Source organism: Mesoplodon bidens (genome assembly GCF_964165515.1).
Source record: "Mesoplodon bidens genome assembly, chromosome: 10".
NCBI classification, from domain to species: Eukaryota; Metazoa; Chordata; class Mammalia; order Artiodactyla; family Ziphiidae; genus Mesoplodon; species Mesoplodon bidens.
Window position 1 is genome coordinate 21,367,650 of NC_138172.1, and position 22,082 is coordinate 21,389,731.

Sequence of the window (22,082 nt, forward strand, 5' to 3'; positions counted from 1 at the left end):
TGTGGTATGCGGGCCTCTCACTATCGCGGCTTCTCTTATTGCGGAGCACAGGCTCCAGACGTGCAGGCTCAGTAGTTGTGGCTCACAGGCCTAGTTGCTCCGCAGCATGTGGGATCTTCCCAGACCACGGCTCAAACCTGTGTCCCCTGCATTGGCAGGCAGATTCTCAACCACTGCGCCACCAGGGAAGCCCTACTGTCCATTTTTTGATCATAGCCATTCTAGTAGATATGAAGTGGTTATATTATTGTGGTTTTGATTTGCAGTTCCCTAATGATTAATGATGTTGAGTGCCTTTTCATGTGCTTACTAGGCATTCGTATATCTGTTTTAAAGGAATGTATATTCAAATATTTTGCCCATTTTTAAATTGGGCTATTTGTCTTTTTGTAATTGAGTTGTAGTTCCTTATATATTCAGGATATAAGTTCCTTTTCAGATATAAGATTTACAAATATTTTCTCCCAGTCAGTGGCTTGTCTTTTCATTTTTTTCATAGAATTCTTTGAAACACAAAAGTTTTTAATTTTGATGAAATCCAGTTTATTTTTATGTTACTTATGCTCTTCCTGGCATAGCTAAGAAACCACTGCCAAATTCAGTATCACAAAGATATACAGTTATGTTTTCTTCGAAGAATTCTATAGATTTAGCTCTTACTTGTAATTCTTCGGTCTGTGTTAATTTTTGTACACGGTGTGAGGTAGGGGTTCAGATTCATTCTTTTGCATATGGCTCTCCAGTTGTCCCAGCACCACTTGTTGAAAAGACTGTGCTTTCCCACTGAATGATATTGCAACTTTTGTCAAAAATCAGTTGACCATAAATGTGAGGATTTATTTCTGGATTCTTGTTTCTATTTCATTGATCTGTATGTCTACCCTTATGCCAGTACCACACTGTCTTGATTACTGTAGCTTTGTAGTAAGTTTTAAAATGTGATCTATTGAAAAGTAACAAAACACCCAACTGAAAGTAGCTTAAACTATGTAAGGTCATTTGTTGTTTACATCTCATTACAAGTCATCTGAAAATAGGCTGCTGCTGAGTTGGTTTGATAGCTAAACAATGTCACCAAGGAGCCGGGCTTTTACCACCCTCTTTTCTACTATATTTGCTGTTAACACGTGTCCTCTTGGTCACAAGATGGCTGCTGTAGCTCAAAGCATTGTGTCTTCATATGACAGTGTCCCAAGCAAGAATCAGGGAATGTGCTCAAAAAATTCTTGTGTTGTTCCAGCTCTTCAAAGAGGAAAATCTTTTCCAGAACCCTTTAGAAATCTTCACTTTATAGCTTACTGCCTGAGTGGGGTGTCATGCCTTCCCTTAGACCAATCATACTTCATCCCAGAGGCACAGAAAATAGCCACCCACAAAATCAGAGTCTCTGAAAAGGAGGTAAATGGCTAATGGATAGATGACCAACACTATTTGACAAAATACATAAACATATAAAGAATAAACCAAGATTATCTGTAAGTCCACCAGACTGAAATAATAATGGATCCTTTTAGGGTAAAGAGGTCTACCTTAAATTTCTTTGGTGCTAGGTCCTTCAGAAATAAAACCTATTTTCTTCCTCTGTTATTGACTTGAGACCAGATCGTGTAGTTCTTCATTCCTGTCGAATACTGCCTGGAGCTCCCTGAACTCTTAGTCTAAAAAATACACAACTGCTTTCTCAACTTTATACAATATTCACAATCCTTCAGGTGTGTAGCCTACTGCTTTTGGCCTCTTTATCTTCTTGTAGACAATTCATTTTATAGTTGAAAACAGTATGTTGCTACTACCCACTTCAAATTAACTTTAGGATGGCAAGACACAAGAAATACTTTTATGTCTTTTTTTTTGGGGGGGGGATGCTAAACTTTGCTTTTATTTTGCTCTTACTACTAACGGACCAAATAGTTGAAGTTCCTAACAATAATCCTACCAAATCATTCTGTAGTTTTTAGTAATAATGGAGAAATGATCTATATTTATAACCTGTTAACCATATTTGTTTGCTAGCCAGAGTATTCCTGGCCTTGAGAGTTTTTACTACTTTGAAGGCCATTGATCTTGGCTGATTTCTGTTTTTCATTTTACTACAATTATCTGTTAATCTTTGGAAAATCAAGATTTTTCATTTATTCTTTTTTTTTCTTCTACCATTTATTGTATGGGAGTGAAGGTCATTGTTGTTTTTTTCTTTAATAAATTTATTTATTTATTTTTGGCTGCATTGGGTCTTTGTTGATGTACGCAGGCTTTCTCTAGCTGTGGTGAGCGGGGGCTACTCTTCATTGTGGTGCGCGGGCTTCTCATTGCAGTGGCTTCTCTTGTTGCGGAGCATGGACTCTAGGCACGTGAGCTTCAGTAGTTGTGGCTCACGGGCTCTAAAGTGCAGGCTCAGTAGTTGTGGCACACGGGCTTAGTTGCTCTGTGGCATGTGGGATCTTCCTGGACTAGGGCTTGAACCTGTGTCCCTTGCATTAGCAGGTGAATTCTTAACCATTGCGCCACCAGGGAAGTTCCGGTCATTGGGTTTTAAGTCACTGCTTTCTTATCTCCCATAAAAATTCAGTTACTTTTCTTTTAGATTTTCTTTTCCTTCTCATCATTGCTTCATTCTTATTTAAATTGGGTAAACCCAAAGGGTGGACATTTTTTCACATTAAGTTCCTGGATAATAAGTAAGTCCTAGAGCCCTCTGTACCCTATAAATTTTAGTATGAGGCCAAAACAAATGATAACTTATAAATACCAAAGAAGTCTTTTTATTTCTCAATTAAAGTAGAAGGACTGAAAAATTAGCAGCTGTGCCATTTAAGATGCTTTTAAATGCTTTTTTCCACAAATCTTCAGCAAATCACCCAGCTTTTCTGTGCCTCAGTTTCTTGATCCATGAAATGGGGCCAACAATACCTTTCTCCATTTGACCTTGGGAGAATATTGTGCGAATCAACTGATAATATGTGTGGAGCTGCCTTTATTTATTTAGAAAAGGGTGCTATATAGACCAATTTATTGCTATTTTATTTTTGTCATTGTTGGTGTGCATGTAAATTAAGTATAAATAAAAGGCGATAAATTATGGGTATGGAGATAAGTCACAAGATTGATACTATTTCTTCTTCTTTGAAGAAGGTCAGCCCATATACACACTACTGTGTATAAAATAGATAACTAGGGCTTCCCTGGTGGTGCAGTGGTTGAGAGTCTGCCTGCCGATGCAGGGGAAACGGGTTCGTGCCCCGGTCCGGGAGGATCACACATGCCGCGAAGCGGCTGGGCCCGTGAGCCATGGCCGCTGAACCTGCGCGTCCAGAGCCTGTGCTCCGCAACGGGAGAGGCCACAACAGTGAGAGGCCCGCGTACTGCAAAAAAAAAAAAAAAAAAAATAGATAACTAATAAGAACCTACTATATAGCACAGGGAATGCTACTTAATACTTTGTAATGACCTATATGGAAAAGAATCTAAAAAAAAGTGGATATGTGTATACGTATAAATGATTAACTATGCTGTACAGCAGAAACTAACACACCATTGTAAATCAACTATACTCCAATAAAACTTTTTTTTTAATTAAAAAAATTTTTAAATAAAAATAAAATGCAAAAAAACCCCAAAGTATTTGAAAATGCTTTAAAGATATAATAAATAGAAAAGTTATAAACAAAACAAAAAAGAAGAAGAAGGTCAGCCCTTTCCCTCTGATCTACGTGGGCTTCCTTGGAACCTTCATGTCCTTCGAGTGCTTTCTCATCTACACTGATGAATTCTAAAATTTGACCTGGCAAAAATCTCCAGTATCTCTTTAGTGGATTAACTAGTAAAAATGGACACAATGCAGGATCTAATATTTTGCTCCCTTTTTTGTACTTTTTCATGCAGTGGAGATAGCATCCTCCTCTTTCCTTTGAGCAAGGAGAATTTGATTTAATAAAATAACAGGTGAGGTTTTTGAGGAAAGATGAGAACGTTTTGTTTTGTTGTCTTTCTTCTATGAGTGGAATGAGTTTGCCAGAGAAAAGAAGTTGGATAGATGCTTTTGTGCTGGATATTGTTTAGTTTGTAGTGGTTTTAGCCCTTTACGATGCCAAAAAGCCATTCAAAGTCCTAAAGGCAGCTGCAGAACTTAACCAACCTACTGGTCAGCCTTGGGCGATGGTGATAATGACAGCTACCCTACCCTTCAGGATTTCATGACTTCTGCATGCTCCCGTCCACCTCCTGCCACTGGAGGCCAAGACCGAGGGATGCTCCTGGCTCCCTCAGCCCGAGGAAGGGAAGAGAGAAAAAAGCAGGAGAGGAGGGAGGAACAAGAACACTTTGCCTTTGGCTCAAGTGGGATTGAAGCAGGACTTGTGTCCCACTGGCCCTCCTGCCTTCTCCTTAGGGCAAGATGTAGAAGCGGGGAGGGACATGCAGACCCCCTGTTGGGGTAGACTGCCTCTGCACAGCTGGGCAGTCCTCCCAGAGGCCACAAGAGGTGCTTGCCTTGAAAAGGGCACCTTTGCCCACCAAACTCTCACCTCGTGTGCATATTGAAGCCCTGTTCCGGGCGACCTGTTGACTTTATTATGTAGCCATTCCTAGGGAAGCCCTTCCTTGTCACCCGTGGAACTTTGCAGCTGCCTCGCAGCTGGGCTTCTGTGCTCTTCTGTTTCTCAAGCACTCTCTCACCCTTCCCCTCAAGTCCCACAAGTCTGAGATCCCTCTTGCTCTAGAGCCATGGAGCCCTCATTCTTACAGCTCATGCCGCCTTGGACCACCACTTGTGTCCCCCCTCTCCTGTCACCTGGCTCCACCCTCCTCAGACTTCAGGTCTCAGCTGCAGTGGCACGGTGTCACGTCCTCAGCGAGGCCTTCCCTGGTCCTCCCCCGCCCCCAGCTTCCATCACATGTCTCTTTTATAACCCTGTGGGGCTCTGCCTGCTTCCTCTATATCACTTGTTCAAATGTCTGCCTTTCTCTCCCTTCTCTAAGACACACTTAGACAGAAATCCTCTCTGTTTTTCCTAGTGTGTTCTAAGTACTCAGTTCCCTGCCTGACACGTACTGCAAACTCAATACGTAATTTTTAATAAACAAGAGTGTGTTTTGGGAATGGATGAACTTCTTTCTATATTCACGCTTGAGACAAAGAGTCATTCATTTGTCAGGTCAAGAACCATTGATTGATTGCCTGTTATGTGCCAGCCACTGGGGGAACAAATATGAATAAGGCGTTTTCCTTACTTCTGCCAGTGGTTTCTGAATGGACATGGCTACCACCCCGCCCTGGAGTAATTGGAAGTGTGTGGAGGTGCTTTTTCTTGTTGATGTCATAATGACTGGGGACACTACTGGCGTGTAGTGAGCAGAGCCAAAGGTCACTAAACATTTTCCAGTGCGTGGGGTACACTCCTGCAGAAGGAGGGACCATGCAGCCACTCCGCCTCCACTCACCTGTAGGCACTCCTCAGAAAACTGACAGTCTAGGGACTTCCTTGATGGTCCAGTCGTTAAGAATCCACCTTCCAATGCAGGGGATGCAGGTTCGATCTCTAGTCAGGGAGCTAAGATCCCACGTGCCACGGGGCAGCAAAGCCTGCGTGCCACAACTACTGAGTCTGCGTGCCAAAACAAAATATCCCACCTGCCGCCACTAAGATCCGACACAGCAAAATAAATAAGTAAATAATTTTAAAAATCAGTGAAAGCCTTCTTTGACTTACTGATTAATTGGCTATATGGAATTTACAATAAAGAGTATTGTATATTAAAAGAAAAAAAAGTTGACAGTCTAGCAGTGAAAAGTGGACCAAAGGGGGCACCTTTGCCGCTTTTGAGGCGATGAGAGACTTCTGTAGCAACTCCAGGCCCACTGGAGGCATCAGCATTCCACCTTGGGGTTGATATAGGGGGAATTGTTTTTGTCATGTGCCAAAGAAAGCCTTCAACCCTACTAAGGAGCCTGTGATTTAAAGGAAATGATAAGGCCAAAAATTAAAGTGCCAAAAGGTAAATAGATTATGGTGAAAATGACTATTTCTCATTTTCATGATAAATATCCAAAAAGAAGGGTATGTGTAAATGATAGGAAATGTCATTCCAGTTCCTTCTCAATGGGCTTTGAGTCCATTACAGCTCTTGGTGAGTGTGTGAATACCATTATAGAGTGATTGTTGCATCTCCAATCTGCCTTTTGCGAGAAAACATCAAGAGGGAAGAATGTTTCCCCACCAGTCCTATGAGAGGAAGAGTAGGGTGTGGGGTTAAACTAGACCAAGGTTCCTCAATCTCCACACCACTGACATTTGGGGCAGGAGAGTTGTTTGTCGTGGAGGGTGCCCTGGGCACTGTAGGATGTTGAGCAGCATCCCTGACCTCTATCCACTAGACGCCACTAGCATCCCCGAGTTGTGACAACCAAAAATGCCTTTGTAGGCAGGGTTGCAAACTTGCCCCTGATTGAGAGCCACCGAACCAGACCTTGTCTTCGTCCCCCTCAAGGCTTGTGTCAGATGTGGCCTGTCAGAATTTAGCTACACTGGCTCTTCAGCTGTGGAGAGAGGAGAGTTTGTAAAATATCCACAGGCATTCGATGGACTCTGTCTTTTTGATGGGCAGAGGGGACCCCTGGAAGCCGCTGCGATAGAACTGCTTATCTCTTTCTAGAGACAGGGGTTAACATTTTGTGTGTTCCTAGCACTGTGCTCTTCTTCCTGCGGATTGCTCTAGAGGAGAACCTACAGGAGCCTCGGGGATAATGACAATTTCTCTTTTACATCTGCAGCAGAACTCCTAGGAGTATGAGCCATGCTGTCACCTGAGGCATCTTTTTAAGCCTCCAGAGAGAGCTGCAGGAAATTACAGTGTATTACAGGGAACTCTGATGCTGTAGAGGGGGAAAAAAAATCCTCTTCTTAAGTTAAAAAAAAAAAGAAAAAAGAAAAGAAAAAGAAAAGGCAAGATAATTTTGAAACCAGCTTGATTTAGCTCCCTTTCCACAGGAAATTTTAGACCAGCTTCAAGGGTGTGTGTCTGGGATCTGGTTTGTGCCACGTGGCTTGTCCATTTTCAGAAAGATGCCGCAATTGGGTGGCTCTTTTCTCCACTGCTCCACACCTGGGTTCAGTTGCCACCCACTGTCAGCCCCTGGTGTGAAGAACTTACTTTTCCTTCCCTCTAAAAGCTATCTTTGCCTAGAGCTTTGAACTCCTCCTGCTGCAGGAGAAGAAAGCTGTTTGGATAAGAAGAAGCGTCCATGTTTATATTGGTGGGAACAAAATGTCTTTTCTTATCTTGCATCTAGCTTAGAGCATCTACTGCTTCTCTGGGTCCTCAAGAAAGGCTGGCTGTGTGATGGAGAAGAGCTAGCTCCAAAGACTTTTGGGGGGAACTTGAAGAAAGTGAAAGAACTGCTCCTTCAAAAACAAGTCACCACCAACTTTAACCTCCAACACACAGAAAGGGATAGTAAAACAGATGTAGATAATTAGTTGAAAATTTTTTGAAAACACATTTTACGAATACTGTTTTATCTAGGTACCAAAAAATGAAACAATTCCTGATTTTGGTGGTGGTGATCATTTTTTTCTTCGGGCGCTTACTTTTTGCCAGCCATATACTAAACACTTTATACCGCATATTTTACTTAATCTTTCCCCAGTTGCTGTGCAGTCGATTCTGATATTATCCCTGTTTTATAGATGAGTACACTGAGGCTTTGTGGCTTTAAGGAGCTTGTACAAGGTGCCACAGGTGTTTTTTTTAAAAAATAAATAAATAAATTTATTTATTTATTTTAAGGAGCAGGGAGTCAAGTCTCTTAGGACACTTAGCTCCTAACGCCCATGCCCTGCAATAGTGCTTCTCCATCTTTGGAGTCAGAATCCCCCAGAGGCCAAGTGAAACCTCAGATCCCTGACCGCTCCCTGATTCTGGAGGGAGCCCAAGAACTTGTATCTCTAACAAGTTCCCAGGTGATGTTGATGCTGCCAGTTCAGGGACTACACTTTGAGGACCCCTGTTCTGCTACATCCAATTTTCTAGAAAATAGTGTAAGCACTGACTTTGAAAACCTTGAATGCAAACCACTGAAGTCGGAATTGACCACTGACATTAGGCCTATGCACAGATAATAGCCATGGTGTTTGTAGAGCATCTCTTCTGAGAGGATGGTGTCATGAGACGGAGATAATTGACCTGTTGTAGGTTTTATTCGGTATTCCCTTGGCTGCCGATTTCCGAGAACACGGTCTCACTGCATCATTAAAAAGAATAGTAAATGTACCACCATCATCCACTCGTACTCATAAGCCAGTTTTGAAGTTCGGTAGTTTTCCATTAGAAGGATGACATTTCATTTTCAAACTGTACTTGGTTCATTGTCTTTTGACTCAGTGGGACCTAGTGTTTTCTGATTCTGTGTAAACACTGTGACCATTATCTTGGAAAATATCAGAATGCTAATACTAAGGAACACATGGAGCAGATTTACTGTGAAGAAAGGTTTGCAAATCTTGCATCGGGGGTCTTTTGTCCTATTAACTAATTCAACAAAAAACTCTTAGGCAATTTCATTAGTAATATAAAGAAGTAAAAAGTAAGAAAAGAAACGTCTTTTAAGAGTTTCCCAATTATGGTCACTTTGAAAACAGTAGGCGCTTTGAGGACAGATTTTTGTGTTCTCTTTTCACTGGGTGACTTTCACCTGAATTAAGATTCCAAAGGCACATTTGAAACCTGAAATAAAGCTGATTTACTTGTCGATAATCTCTTCTGAAGCCTTCTGAGCTAGTTCGGGAGAAAAGCTTTGGCACTTTTACCTTTCTGCCACTTAATAGCACAGATAACAGCCTAGGTGTGAAACTGCCAGTAAAATACAGATGATTGTCCTACAGATGGATTCAGGAAAAAACAACATCCTGAAATTTGCTGCAGTACTTTTGCTGTGAGCAATGTTTTACAATTATTTGGGACTGAAATCTACACATATTCCAAAGGAAAATAGAGCCTGGTGGCATGTGGGACTCCTTGGGCTCCTTTTTGCAAATGCCTTTGGCAATATCAATTCCTGGGGGAGAACTTTAAAAAAAACAAAACATTAATTATTTGGTGACTTTGTGAGTGGTGGAACAGCTTCCTTTGGTTTTGAGTCGAGAATAAACTATCTGTGTAGGTTTGTGCTAGTAGCTGCTGCTACACATGTTCAGAAGCTGAATTTTCCAGAACCAAACCAAGGATTCTCTTGTGAGCTTCTGTTTCCCAGCAAATACTAACTGGAAGCTATTTGCTAGAGATCAAGAACGCTCTTTGTGTTTCTCATGAACTGACTGCTGCGTTGGAATTAGCACAGTGTGCGGGGTGCGCGATCCTGCTTTCCGGCTGGCAACAGTAGGCAGGTTGTCATTTTCTCTGAGACCCTCAAGTTAGGAGCGAAGGCAGGCTCTGCAGTCACGCACACACTGTTGCTCTGAGACTGTTATCTTCACCTCTTGGTGAAGCACAACCGAGGAAACATTCAGGGCTGTTCCCCCGAGTGGGGTCCAAAGGGATGCTTCGGAGGTTTTTTTTTTTTTTTCCTCCTGTATCTGTGGCTGCCCAGAGATATTTATCAGTGTGAACAGAGGCCAAGCAAAGACCCTGTAGTGTAAAGTAAGGTGCTTCTCAAAGCGGATTCGGAGATTGGAGCTGGTGTGTGCGCGCGCGCGTGTGTGGTGTGTGCAGGACGTGCAAGCCCAGTGCGCTGAAATGCAGCGCTCACGTCTGCCTGCAAAGAGTTGCTCCACTCCCCCCGCTGCCCAGCGCACTCGGGGAGCGCCAGGGGGAGTCCTCGCCGGCCCGGGCTTCCCGCGACCCGGGAGTGCCGAGGGCTCGCCTGGCGGAGCTTAGCGCAGCTCGCTCGGCGCCGCCAGCGAGAGGGCGGGGTGGACACTGGGCTTCTGTGTGCCCGCCGCAGCCGTTGGTTGGCGGGCGCCCAATCTCGGGGCATGCCGCCGGAGCCTGGCCAGCACGCACCGTGAAAGACCAGTTTGGGGGAAGGCTTGACCCCCGGCGGCCCACAGAAGCCGGCGTCGGGAGCCCAGGCGGTGGGGCCGCTGCGATCGGGCTCGCAGCGCTGCAGCTGAGGGAGCCGCCGGCACCCCACCCCCTGCGCGGGTTTAGAGGGACCGAGGAGGCATGGCCTCGGTGTTCATGTGCGGAGTGGAGGACCTGCTGTTCAGCGGCAGCCGCTTCGTGTGGAACTTGACCGTGTCCACGCTGCGGAGATGGTACACAGAGAGGCTGCGGGCTTGCCACCAGGTGCTGCGGACGTGGTGCGGACTGCGGGACGTGTACCAGGTGAGCCGGGGACCGCGGCGCCCGAGGGCCCTAGCGGGTTGCCGGGCGCTCGTGGGAAGCCGGTTGGTTCCACCTGTATGATTTTATTGTCCCTCTCCTTCCACCGCTCTCTTTTTCAACTCCTATCGGGCTGCTCGGCTCTTGGGTCAAAAGCTCAGCAGCTATGGGTAACCGTTGCCTGACAAAGCTTGTGAATTTTCCCCATCGGGCATGGGGGGGCACTTGTGAATTAGTCCCTGGCTTTGCAGACATCTATTAGCGAGTGACGGTGTCTCTTAGCAGCAGAGCGTCTGCAGGGAGCAAGTCTGACATTCACATGATTCCTTCTTTTTCATTTCATTGGGGTGAAGGTAGGCATTTCAAGGAGCAAGGATTTCACACCAGTTTATGGTCAGAAGGGTCTGAATGGATTTGCATTCTTCCCTTTAATTTTATTTCAGCTTTCCTTCGGGCAGCCCCAACTTGCAGGGCAGAGCCAGGAAAAGCTGATTGTGTCTACTGGCTTTTGGAAGGAAGGAGAGCAAATTGTGAACACTTTGCAGGAGGATGACAGGCTGGGGAAGGGAGGGGTGGCCTGGCTGAGCGCTGGAATGCTTACGTTTGGATCTGCTCCCTGTCATATAACACAGCCTCTTTATTTCTCTGCTAGGTCCCATCCTGCAGGCAAAAAATGCAGCAACTTTGCTCAGTCTCTCTGAGGCTACAGCTTCCCTCCATATTTTTTTAAACAGTCGTTTGTGGATTTAAAAGTCCTGTGCTTCGGTTGTCAATATTTTTCAGGTTGAAAAAATAACCTACAGTGCATTTAGGAAGATTACACCTGGTGTTTACTATAGAATATAGTGTCACGTTTTCTTTCCTGTGATATAGAATTAGCTTTGTTGCAGTTCTTGGATTCTCCCTACTCTGACCGCATTCTCCATATGGCTATGATTCATGTCTCATTGTATTGAGTCCCATATGTGATCAAGCTTCTGGTGTGGATAAGCCATTGTCTTCCATCAATCAGGCAAAATTAAAAGACCGGCACCTGTGGTTAAACTGTGGGCATCTAAAGAATCAGCGTCCCCTTGTCATCCCTGACATCCGTATCATCCTTGTTAAAATGTGAGGAACATTATACTTTGTGCTTTCCCGACTCCTGCTTTGGATAACATGTCTGAGATGTCTTGCGTTTTGAAAGCATCCAAAAGCCAGGTTAAGAACCGGGGCAGCATGTGGTGGTTTGAGAGGATTATGGAGCTGTGGATATAGCCCATCTGGCCACATTACACAGATCACCTAGCTTTTTGGAACCAGAGGTGTGTCTGTCTCTCAGCCTTTTTCTCTTCTGGGAAATCACTGTTCAGTTTGGTCTGTAGGAGAAGTGGCCCTGATACACTTTTGTTTTCACTTTTTAACATTTGAGAAACTTTCAAAAGGAGAGCACAAGTACTGTGGCCAACCATTCAGCCTTCATGCCGCTCTCCCCGAAGGCTCGGGGGACTTACGGCTTACCTCTTCTACTGTTAGTGACCAATTCAAAAATGACGCTTCCAGAAACCTGAGGCCCCACGAGTTCTTTACAAGGTTGATCAATAATTATTTTTAAGCAGAACAGCGACTTGAAGGACTAACCTACTGAACTACAGGTTTTCTCTTCCGTAAAATGGATAGTGACTGAGCCAGTACCCTCTCATAATGATAAGAGGGAACATCTAAAACAACCATGGCCATTTTATGAGCATTGAGTCTTAAGCAGAAAATGATCTCCAAAGTTTTTGTCTTTGGAGAAAACTTGAAAATATTTTAAAACTTGAGAGAACTCTAGATTTTTAAATTGTACAACATAGTTGTTAGCAAAGAAATACCGTTTCCTTTAATGCCTTTCAAATTTCAACAAGAAGGTACTAATGTAAATTGTATAGAACAGAATGGCAGTAAAATAAAGTGGTTAATACCTTATACTCCAAGTTAAATAGACATAGGATAGGATAAATCCTACCTCTGCCTATGTATGATCATGGATGAGTTACTTAATTTTACTGTGCTTTAGTTTCATTGTTTATAAAATGAGAAATACAATAGTACTAACCACAGAGGTTGATATTAAAATTAATTGACAGTACCAAGAGCTTAGGAAACATTCAGTAAATGTTATCTGCTCTATCAGTTGGGGTATTTTTATTGTAATAGGAAAATGAACTCAAAGTAACCTACAGAATAAAAAGTAGGGACTTTGGATGCAACTGAAAAATCTAGCAGTAGGATCAGGGCACTATAGTTGTTCCCCATGATTCTTTCAACCCTGTCTTGTTCATGTATTGGCTTTATCTTCAGCTGGTTTCTTTCCTCATGATAGCAGACAGCTAAAGCAGTTCCGGGGCTTAGACCCATGTATCAACCCATATAGAAAGAAAGAGAATGTTTCAAAGCCACCAACTATCAAAATAAATTCCCCAGTTTGCACTCTGACGGGTCAGTTTAGGTCTGTGCCCACCACCAATGCCATGCACTGATGGCACAGGGAATGGGATTGTAATTCATGCATTCTCAAAGGGAATGATATGGTCCCCAACAGGCAAAAATCATTTCGTAAGGATGGGAGGGGGGCAAAAAAAAATCTTAGTCTTTATGTACAAAGCACAGGTATACATACAATACATAAACAGATATACAGTGTACTTATGGCATTAGAATTTTGGGGGGAGTGAGGCGGCTGGCAAACAAAAAAAATAACTTCAGAGGCTCCTTAAGGGAGTGATAACGAATACAAAAGTCGAGAAACCCTGAATTACATTGATTGGCTTAGGCCAGTGGGAAAGCAGACCCATTTCTGAAGCCGGGAGTGAGGTTGGCCCCGCCCAGACCACATGGCTGCCAGGCAATGGGGGGAGGGATGCAGTGTCCACTGTATCTGCATTATTAGAATCTCAGATAATGAGATTCTAACGCTGTTTAAATAAAATGATTATTTTTCAAGATAAGTACAAAGATTGATGCACAAATACATTTGTAAGTATTTTGCAACAGTAATTTATTTGAGTTATGGGGTTAGGGGGCCTATCATTAGAATACCAGTATTGCTATCCCATAATTATGAATTCTAAAACATAGAGAGGAATGTTCCATTATACTGCTCAAGTTTCTGGCATGTGAATTGGAAACACCACAGGGTTACATATTTTATTGAACCCAATTTTTTATCATCTTGATGATAAAAAGGTGTCAATTTCTTGCTTCTAGTCTGAATAGTCTTGTTTGTAAAAAAAAAAAAAAAAACCCAGGATTCAATCACTCTAGAGAGAAAGGGTGGGGCGGGAGATATCCATTACACGAAATACCTGACAGTCCCCGGGGGTGTTTTGTTTATTCATATACTATAAGTGAAATAAGATCTCTGCCTATTCATAAGGAACTTGACAACCACATTATTGCCTCGCCGGCACAGCCGGGAAGACATAATTTCTTTGGAATTGAACACTTCCTCCATTTCTAGATATTGGAGAGGCAAGAGACTTAATTTGCCAGAAACCATGAATAATTAAGATACTGGCTATAAGGCATTTCTGTAGTCATGTGACTAAATAAAAAGCAGACTGAGGCTGCACTGAGGCTGCCTTTTAACAAAGACTTACTTGATGAGTGAAGGTTTGAATTTGGTTGAAGTAGCAGACATGGGACATTCACCTTCCACTTAGAGCTGAATATTAAAAGCTGACATATCTCTCCTGCTTTTATCTTGCCCAGATGGGTTGCGTTATCATGCAATTAAATAGATTTAACAAAGAACTGAGGTGGAAAATGATGGGAGAATGTTGTTGAAAAAGGATCAACACCCTTTGCTTTTTATCAAGTGTGACACGTTCGAAAGAAGCCCTCAGTTTGTTACTTGGGATTAAGTTTTCCCTTCATCTCCAACGTCTCAAAGGTAGGATTTCTTGCAAGCCCTGAGTGGAGTCATTGCCCCCAGTAGGGGCAACTTGAACAGAATCTAGGGTACTTAAGGGACCATAAGAGGCTGGGTCAGCTCCACTGCACAGGTAGCTGGCAGTGAGGGGTGGCATGCAGGGCAGATCACAGCAGAGGCTGTGCACTCAAACTTGAGCAAATCTGACCTTGAGCGAATTGCTTTTTCTCTCTGAACCTCATTCCCTCCTGGGTTAGAGGGGAGAACTGTAGGCCTGGCATTATGGGTAGTGTAAAGAATTCATGAGATCGTGTGTGTAATACTGAGTGCTCTGGGTGGCACAAGCGAGTACTCAGTAAATGTTAGCTCTTGGATATGAAAAGGGCTTAACACCAGACCCATAGAAGGTACTCGATAAAGGGTAGCTTAGGGTTTTACTGTTGGTTTTTTTTTTTTTTTTTTTCCTGCGGTACGTGGGCCTCTCACTGCTGCGGCCTCTCCCGCTGCGGAGCACAGGCCCCGGACACGCAGGCCCAGCGGCCATGGCTCACGGGCCCAGCCGCTCCGCGGCATGTGGAATCCTCCCGGACCGGGGCACGAACCCGCATCCCCTGCATCGGCAGGCAGACTCCCAACCACTGTGCCACCAGGGAAGCCCTACTGTTGCTTTTATAAGTGAGACTAGTTCTGTGGAAACTGAATTCCCATCTTTACACGCAAAGATGGTCGGTAAGAGAGACTGTGGAATCTCCCACAGCAGTGGATGTAGGGTGGACCTTGGGTATCTGAGCTTGTGTTCCACACAGTAAACCCACAGTTTTTTTAAGGCCCATACAAAAAATCTAGGAGGTCACAGGAGCTAGCAGTAGGGTCTCTAAGGAGATAATCTCTTTATATTCCAAGACTCTGATGATTCATAAATTGGAAACACCTGAACTTTTCATCCCACTGCATTGGTTATGAAAGACCAAGTCCCCCAAATGGCAATCCTTCATTGAGGCTTCAGTGACCTGTGTACATTTCAAACCATATATCCTTTGCTTGCCCCCGCCCTCCATTCTCCACAGCCTCCTGAATTATATAGACTAGAAGGGGAGCTGACAAGTTATTGGGTTGGCCAAAAAGCTTGTTTGGGTTTTTCGGCCAACCCAATACAATGCACAGGAGAAAACTGGCCTGCCTCCTGGTTTTGTAAATAAAGTTTTATTGGCATGCAGCCCTGCTCATTCATTTACACGTTGTCCATGGCTGCTTTCAAACTACAATGGCAGAATTGAGTAGTTGTCCCTCAACTACTTAGAGTTGAATAGTTGATACAAAGACTGTATTGGCCACACAGCCGAAAATATTTACTATCGGGCTCTTTACAGAGAAAGTTTGCCAATCTCCAGACTAGACAAAAACAATATATTGGGCAGAGAATGCTAGAAGAAGGAAAGTTTAGAATTCAGTCATGGAAAAATAGAACTTGAAGGAATATGGAAGAATTTTCTCTTAAAAAACCCAGTCACTAGGAAATTAATAAACAAATATTCAGGATCAGTGTTCAGTTTACCTTTACTAGGTCCTGTGTTGTAGAACATGATTGGAATTATAGATCGATTCATTCATTTGTCCGTTTATTCATACATAAAATAATTATCAGGCGCTTACCATGTCCCAGTTGCTGTGCCAAGGTGTTAGCAACACAAAGTCAAATAGATTATTTCCTGCCCTCAAGGAATCTGTTGTCAAGTAGGGGAGACAGTTAAGAAAATGAACGTCTGTGCAAGGGCTTTACCTGGGTCCTCTAGGTGCACAGTGAAGGGAGTTTCCGTCAGACAGGAGTGAAGCAAAAGGGGAGGGCACGGGAGCAAGGAAGCTTCCTACAGGAGGTGATTCTCAGGCTGAAGTTGGAAGGACAAGTAAGAGTTAGATAGGGCTTCCCTGGTGGTGCAGTGGTTGAGAGTCTGCCTGCTGAGGCAGGGGACACGGGTTCGTGCCCCGGACCGGGAAGATCCCACATGCCGCAGAGTGGCTGGGCCCATGAGCCATGGCCGCTGAGCCTGCGCGTCCGGAGCCTGTGCTCCACAATGGGAGAGGCCACAACAGTGAGAGGCCCGCGTACCGCAAAAAAAAAAAAAAAAATTACGTAGACTAAGAAAGGCAGACAGGCATTTCAGGCATGAGGAAACAAGGCTGTGGTCATGGGGGTGTTATAAAGAGTTTTTTTAAGGCTGATGAGGAAAGAAAGAGACAGAGTCAAAGTCATAGACAGGCAGATTTTAATTGAGAATAACATTCAACTTGAATGATCTTTTATTTTAAGATTTGATGTTTTTCTTCAGAACTTTGGGGGTGGGGGACAGGTTAAGTTAGAACTGTCCCTGGTAGTGGTGAGGTTGATAGATTTGGAAGAGGATGGCATAGTGAAGGCAGGACAGGGGAGGAAATTAGGGGGCCTGCAGTGATATCAGTGTATTACTCAGGATAGGATAGGTTTTACTGCGGCTGCAAACAGCCCCAGGACCCTAACAGGTTAAAGAAATAAAGGTTTATTTTTGGTTTACACTACCTGTCCATTCACAGGTTGGCTGGAAGCTCTGCTCATCACTGTCACTCAGGCTCACAAAATGTTCTGGAACATTGCCAGTTGCCATGATAGAGAGTGAAGAGCTTTTCAGGGCTTTGCACTGGCAATGCAATGCTTGGCCTCTAAGTAGCTCATGTCACTTGTCTCAAGACATTGGTCAGAGCTGGTCACATCACTCACTCAACCACAGGAGCCAGGAAAAGCAGTCCTTCCATGGAACAGCATGAATGCTGGTGCAGATTTGGTTCCTTAGGAAGCAGACTCTGAAACAGAGATTAACAAGCAGGAAGTTTACTGGAGAGTGCTGTGAGGATCAACACTGTAGAAGGGAATAGAAAGAAGGACTGAGCAGAGGGAGAAATTGGGTGACAGTTCAGGCTCAACAAAGACCTCAGCTGACCTCACAGGTAGCCCCAAAACTGAGACTTGTCCCCAGTTGGAACAAGAGGGCTGGATTTCCCCCCAACCTTCATCAAGCCATCATTAGAGATGGGTTGCCCTTGTATAAGCGGTGTGACCTTGAAGTAGGCAGCTCTCTTTAAGGAACAGCAGTTCCCAGAGGGGCTAAGAGCTCAAAAAAATCCAGGCAGCTGATGGAATAAGTCTGGGCAGCTCATCACACAGCATCTTCTACAAATGTCTGACCAACAGGTATTCACATCAAAGCCTGGACTGCAGCAGGGCCAGCGGGAAGGAAGTAGAGTAAGGATTGCATTGATGTGAAGGATGTAGGATCCAGCTTTAAAACATGGCCTGACAATCAGGGAGGTCTCCCAGCTGGATCCTACATTCTGTTGAAGGAATTGAGCAACCATAGAGTCAGTTACTAGTAGCAACACATACAGAAGGAAGCAAAGACTTGGTTGATAAATGACATATGAGTCCACCTATAACTGAGGAAATTCGTCTTCTACATTTTCAGGTAACCAAAGACTAGGATTTTATGGCAGGAAATTGGGATGCTCAGATACCCCCAAATGAGAAAGAAAACTATCTTAATGTTTGAGTCCATCACTTGGCATAAATACATTTCTAAAAGACTGTATGATTTAAGATCAACAGATCAGTCTCAGGATCTCTAAAAAGCATTTTTGAACCTTTGTTGTACAGCTTGAAAAACACCAAGTTAAGAATAGACTCTCCTGCCTTGTCAAGTTGGTGTTTGTTTTTCTCCTTCTCTCTTTTCTTGGTGGAGCTGCAGCATGAAATAACTTCCCATGCGTCCCCTGGTTACGTTTATTCTGAAAGTTATATTTGTGATGTCCAATTTGGTTGTTATGGAAAAGTGTGAATGATCAAATGGGATAAACAAATTGAGATAAATATCCATAAGTAATTACATACATGTGTGTGTATATGTACATACAGAAAAGATAAAAATTCTGGCATCCTTGAAATAAACTTTTGCCATGAAAGAGGCTGGTAAATATGGTAAATTAAATAGTACCGTTTTCCCCTAATGTCCTGATCGTTTTTAGTTTCTTGAATTTTGTGTTTGGGCAAAGCGCATTGCTTAAATAACTATTTTCTCCTTAACTAGGGCTTTTATATAGTCTTAGTGTCTTGACTTGACTAATAGCTGCTAATTATTAAGTAACTGCTTTGTGCTGTGCCTTGTGCTTGGCACTTTACATGTATTATCTTTTTTTAAGAAAGATATCATTTGGGAAAGATTTCAATATACAAAAATATAAAGGATAATATAGGTAAAAACCCATGCACCCACCACTCCGTTTTAAGACATCTCAACATTTTGCCATGTTTGCTCCAGATACTTTTTTTGTAATATAATAAAATTGTACAGAATCAGTTGAAACCACCTTTATACTTCTCCTTTCTCCCTAAAAATAGTCCTGTTCTGAAATTCGTGTTTTTCATTCCCAGGCATATTTTCATCATTTTGCCACATGTGTTTGTATCTATAAACAATATATATTATTTTTGTGTCTGTAAAATTTATTTAAGGATGTGTCATTCTGCTACCTTATTTTTCTCTCAATAGGCTTTTGGGATTTATCTCTAAAGTCTTTTTTTTTCTTTTTCTTTTTTTTTTTTTTGCGGTACGTGGGCCTCTCACTGCTGTGGCCTCTCCCGTTGCGGAGCACAGGCTCCGGACGCGCAGGCTCAGCGGCCATGGCTCACGGGCCCAGCCGCTCTGCAGCCTGTGGGATCTTCCCGGACCGGGGCATGAACCCGTGTCCCCTGCATCGGCAGGCGGACTCTCAACCACTGCGCCACCAGGGAAGCCCTCTAAAGTCATTTTAACCCTTATATTCCATTGCATTAAACATACCAATCTCTTGTTGATGGGCATTTAGGTTGCTTACAAATTTTCAGTGGCCCAAAATACTACACTGAAATTTTTGTATTTGTCTCTTTGTGCTTGTGAGCAAGAACTTCTCTAGGGCAGCGGTCCCCAACCTTTCTGGCACCAGGGACCGGTTTCATGGAAGACACTTTTTCCACGGACCGGGGCAGGGTGGATGGTTCGGGATGACTCAAGCCCATTACATTTATTGTGCACTTTATTTCTATTACTATTACATTGTAATATGTGATGAAATAACTATACAACTCACCGTAATGCAGAATCAGTGGGAGCCCTGAGCTTGTTTTCACTTGCCACTCACTGATAGGGTTTTTTTTTTTTTTTTTTTTTTTTTTTTTTTGCGGTACGCGGGACTCTCACTGTTGTGGCCTCTCCCGTTGCGGAGCACAGGCTCCGGACGCGCAGGCTCAGCGGCCATGGCTCACGGGCCCAGCCGCTCCGCGGCACGTGGGATCTTCCCGGACCGGGGCACGAACCCGTGTGCCCTGCATCGGCAGGCGGACTCTCAACCACTGCGCCACCAGGGAAGCCCCTACTGATAGGGTTTTGATATGAGTCTGCAAGCAATTGATTTATTACGGTCTCTGTGCAGTCAGACCTCTCTGCTAATGATAATCTGCATTTGCAGCCACTCCTCAGCGCTAGCATCGCTGCCTCAGCTCCACCTCAGATCATCAGGCATTAGATTCTCATAAGGAGCGCGCAACCTAGATCCCTGGCATGCGCAGTTCACAGTAGGGTTCGCGTTCTTATGAGAATCTAATGCTGCCGCTGAGCTGACAGGAGGCAGAACTCAGGTGGTAATGCGAGTGATGGGGAGCAGCTGTAAATACAGATGAAGCTTTGCTGGCTCACCCGCCACTCACCTCCTGCTGTGCGGCCCGGTTCCTAACAGGCCACGGACTGGTAGCAGTCCCGGGGGTTGAGGACCGGTCCTGCTCTAGGGTATATACTAAAAGGGAGACTTGATAGGTTTTTAGCTTTATTAGATGTTGTGCCTTATTTCTGTTCTTATAATAACTCTTCAAAATGATATCATAAATCCCACTTTATTGGTTTTATATACTTATTAGCTAATAAAACATGATGCTGGAATTTGAACAGAGCTCTAGCTAACTCCAGTGCTTAGCCTCTTGCCACTGACTTGCTGCTTTATTTATTAAAGAGATACATAAAGACAGTATCTCATTTATTATTTTATTTGCTCAATCAATGGGTGAAAACATAGCTGAGTGCTTAAAAATGAAGTCTATAAACTTCCTGAATTCAAATCCTAACTCACCTTTTGTTAGCCATGTGAGTTCTCTGAGATTTTTCTCATTAAATTTTTTCTGCTATAAAATACAGTTAATTATGGAACTCCCATAAAGAGTTATGCTTCTGGGATTGTTATAAAAATCAAGTGCACTAATATTTAAAAGCACTGAAAACAGTGTTAGATATATGTGTGGATGGATGGATGGATGCTTGGATGGATGGGTGGATGGACAGAGGGGTGGATGGACGGACAGTTGGGCAGATGGTTGGATGGATAGATTAATGGGTGGATTGATGGTTGGATGGATGGATGAATCCCTCATGAATAATTATCTTCATCTGTGCCGTGCTCTACCATTTATGCATATGCATAACCTCTGGAGCTTCTAAAATCTGCAGAAGCCTTGTCTCCTCCTTCCTCCCCTCCCCTCCCCTCTGGATTAAGAACTATAATCTAATGTAGCAAGCAGGAAAGGGGCCCACTGACCACTGCACAGAGACATTGTACTCACCTGGTTTCATGGCACAGCATTTTATCAGGAGACTCTGGCATCCTAACGCTGTTGTCTTTTTGGTTTATTCTATGAAAGCAAAGATTCTCACAACTGTTTAGTTGTTTTATTTCTGTCTCTCCAACAGAAAGCCATTAAACTTTCTCCCTCTCTACCCTGAGCCCCACTCCGTAAGAGCCCTAGACTCTCATGTATAAAGGCCCTGGGTCCCCACTGACTGCTGTCTTTCTCATCTGTATAAGCTCTCTTCTGATATGACTCTTAAATTTGCAACTGCTAAGGAGACCCTGTTATTATAGGCATCGTGCTACCCTTGGGTAATGTAGCCAGCAAATATTTTTACAGGAATTAGTCAGTCTCATTAAACTTTGATTAGATGCTTATTAGCTAAGAGAGAAAAGAGCCTTGACAAAATAGGGAAATAGAATGGGCTTTAGTCAGTTGGACCTGGGTTACAAATCAAGGCTTCATCACTTACCAGCTGTGTGACCTTGCGCCACGCTACTTAATTGCTCTGAGCTTGTTTCTTATACGAAAGATAAAATAAGATCTACATTTTAGGTTTGGTGTAAAAGTTAGAAATAACATGGATTGAGAAAAGGTAAACATTTGGATCCCTTCACAAAGTTGATCCTAAGCCTAAAGTTATCATGCTAGTTGTGATAAGTGCAAATTGTGACCAGGAATTAAGCCCAAACACCCACATTTACTAGCTGTGTGACATGGGCAAGTTACATGATCTCTTTGTGCCTCCTTTTCTCGCATAGGTGATGGGGATGGTAATAGTGCCTGCCTCTCAGGGTTGTTGAGAGGACAACCCAAGATCATGTACTAATGGTCTCACTAGGGTGCCTGGCTCACAGTCAGCAGTTAAGAAGTGTCATTTCTACTTAATGAACATTTTCTATGTTGTCAGACATAGTGCTAAGCATTTTTTTTCAGCCGTGCGGCGCGGCTTGTGGGATCTCAGTTCCCCGACCAGAGATCGAACCCGGCCCCTTAGCAGTGAAAGCGCGGCGTCCTAACCACTGAGCTCCCTGTTCCCTAAGCATTTCATTTAGTTCTCCTAACAACGACATGAAATATGAAACCCATTTGGCAGATGTGGAAATTGTTGAGCGCTGTCAAGCCGCTTAGCTGAGTGCAAAGATGGGGAGCTCAGATCTGTGTAAATCCAAATTCCATTCCCCCAGCCGTTGCATG

The 22,082-nt window shown here is 43.6% G+C and overlaps 1 protein-coding gene across 8 annotated transcripts in view; it reads left to right on the forward strand.

Annotated features, from left to right (window-relative positions):
* The window catches only part of FRMD4B (FERM domain containing 4B), a 323,064-nt gene that overhangs the window by 132,545 nt on the left and 168,437 nt on the right, over positions 1 to 22,082 (forward strand). Inside the window, exon 1 of one of the 8 annotated variants that reach the window (XM_081246502.1) lies at positions 10,008 to 10,320. The exons of the other annotated variants lie outside the window; for them this stretch is intronic. Coding sequence (XP_081102628.1) covers positions 10,159 to 10,320 — 162 coding nt within the window. The 5' untranslated portion in view covers positions 10,008 to 10,158. Of the gene's footprint in view, positions 1 to 10,007; positions 10,321 to 22,082 lie in introns of those variants that run through there. 8 annotated transcript variants of the gene reach the window in all.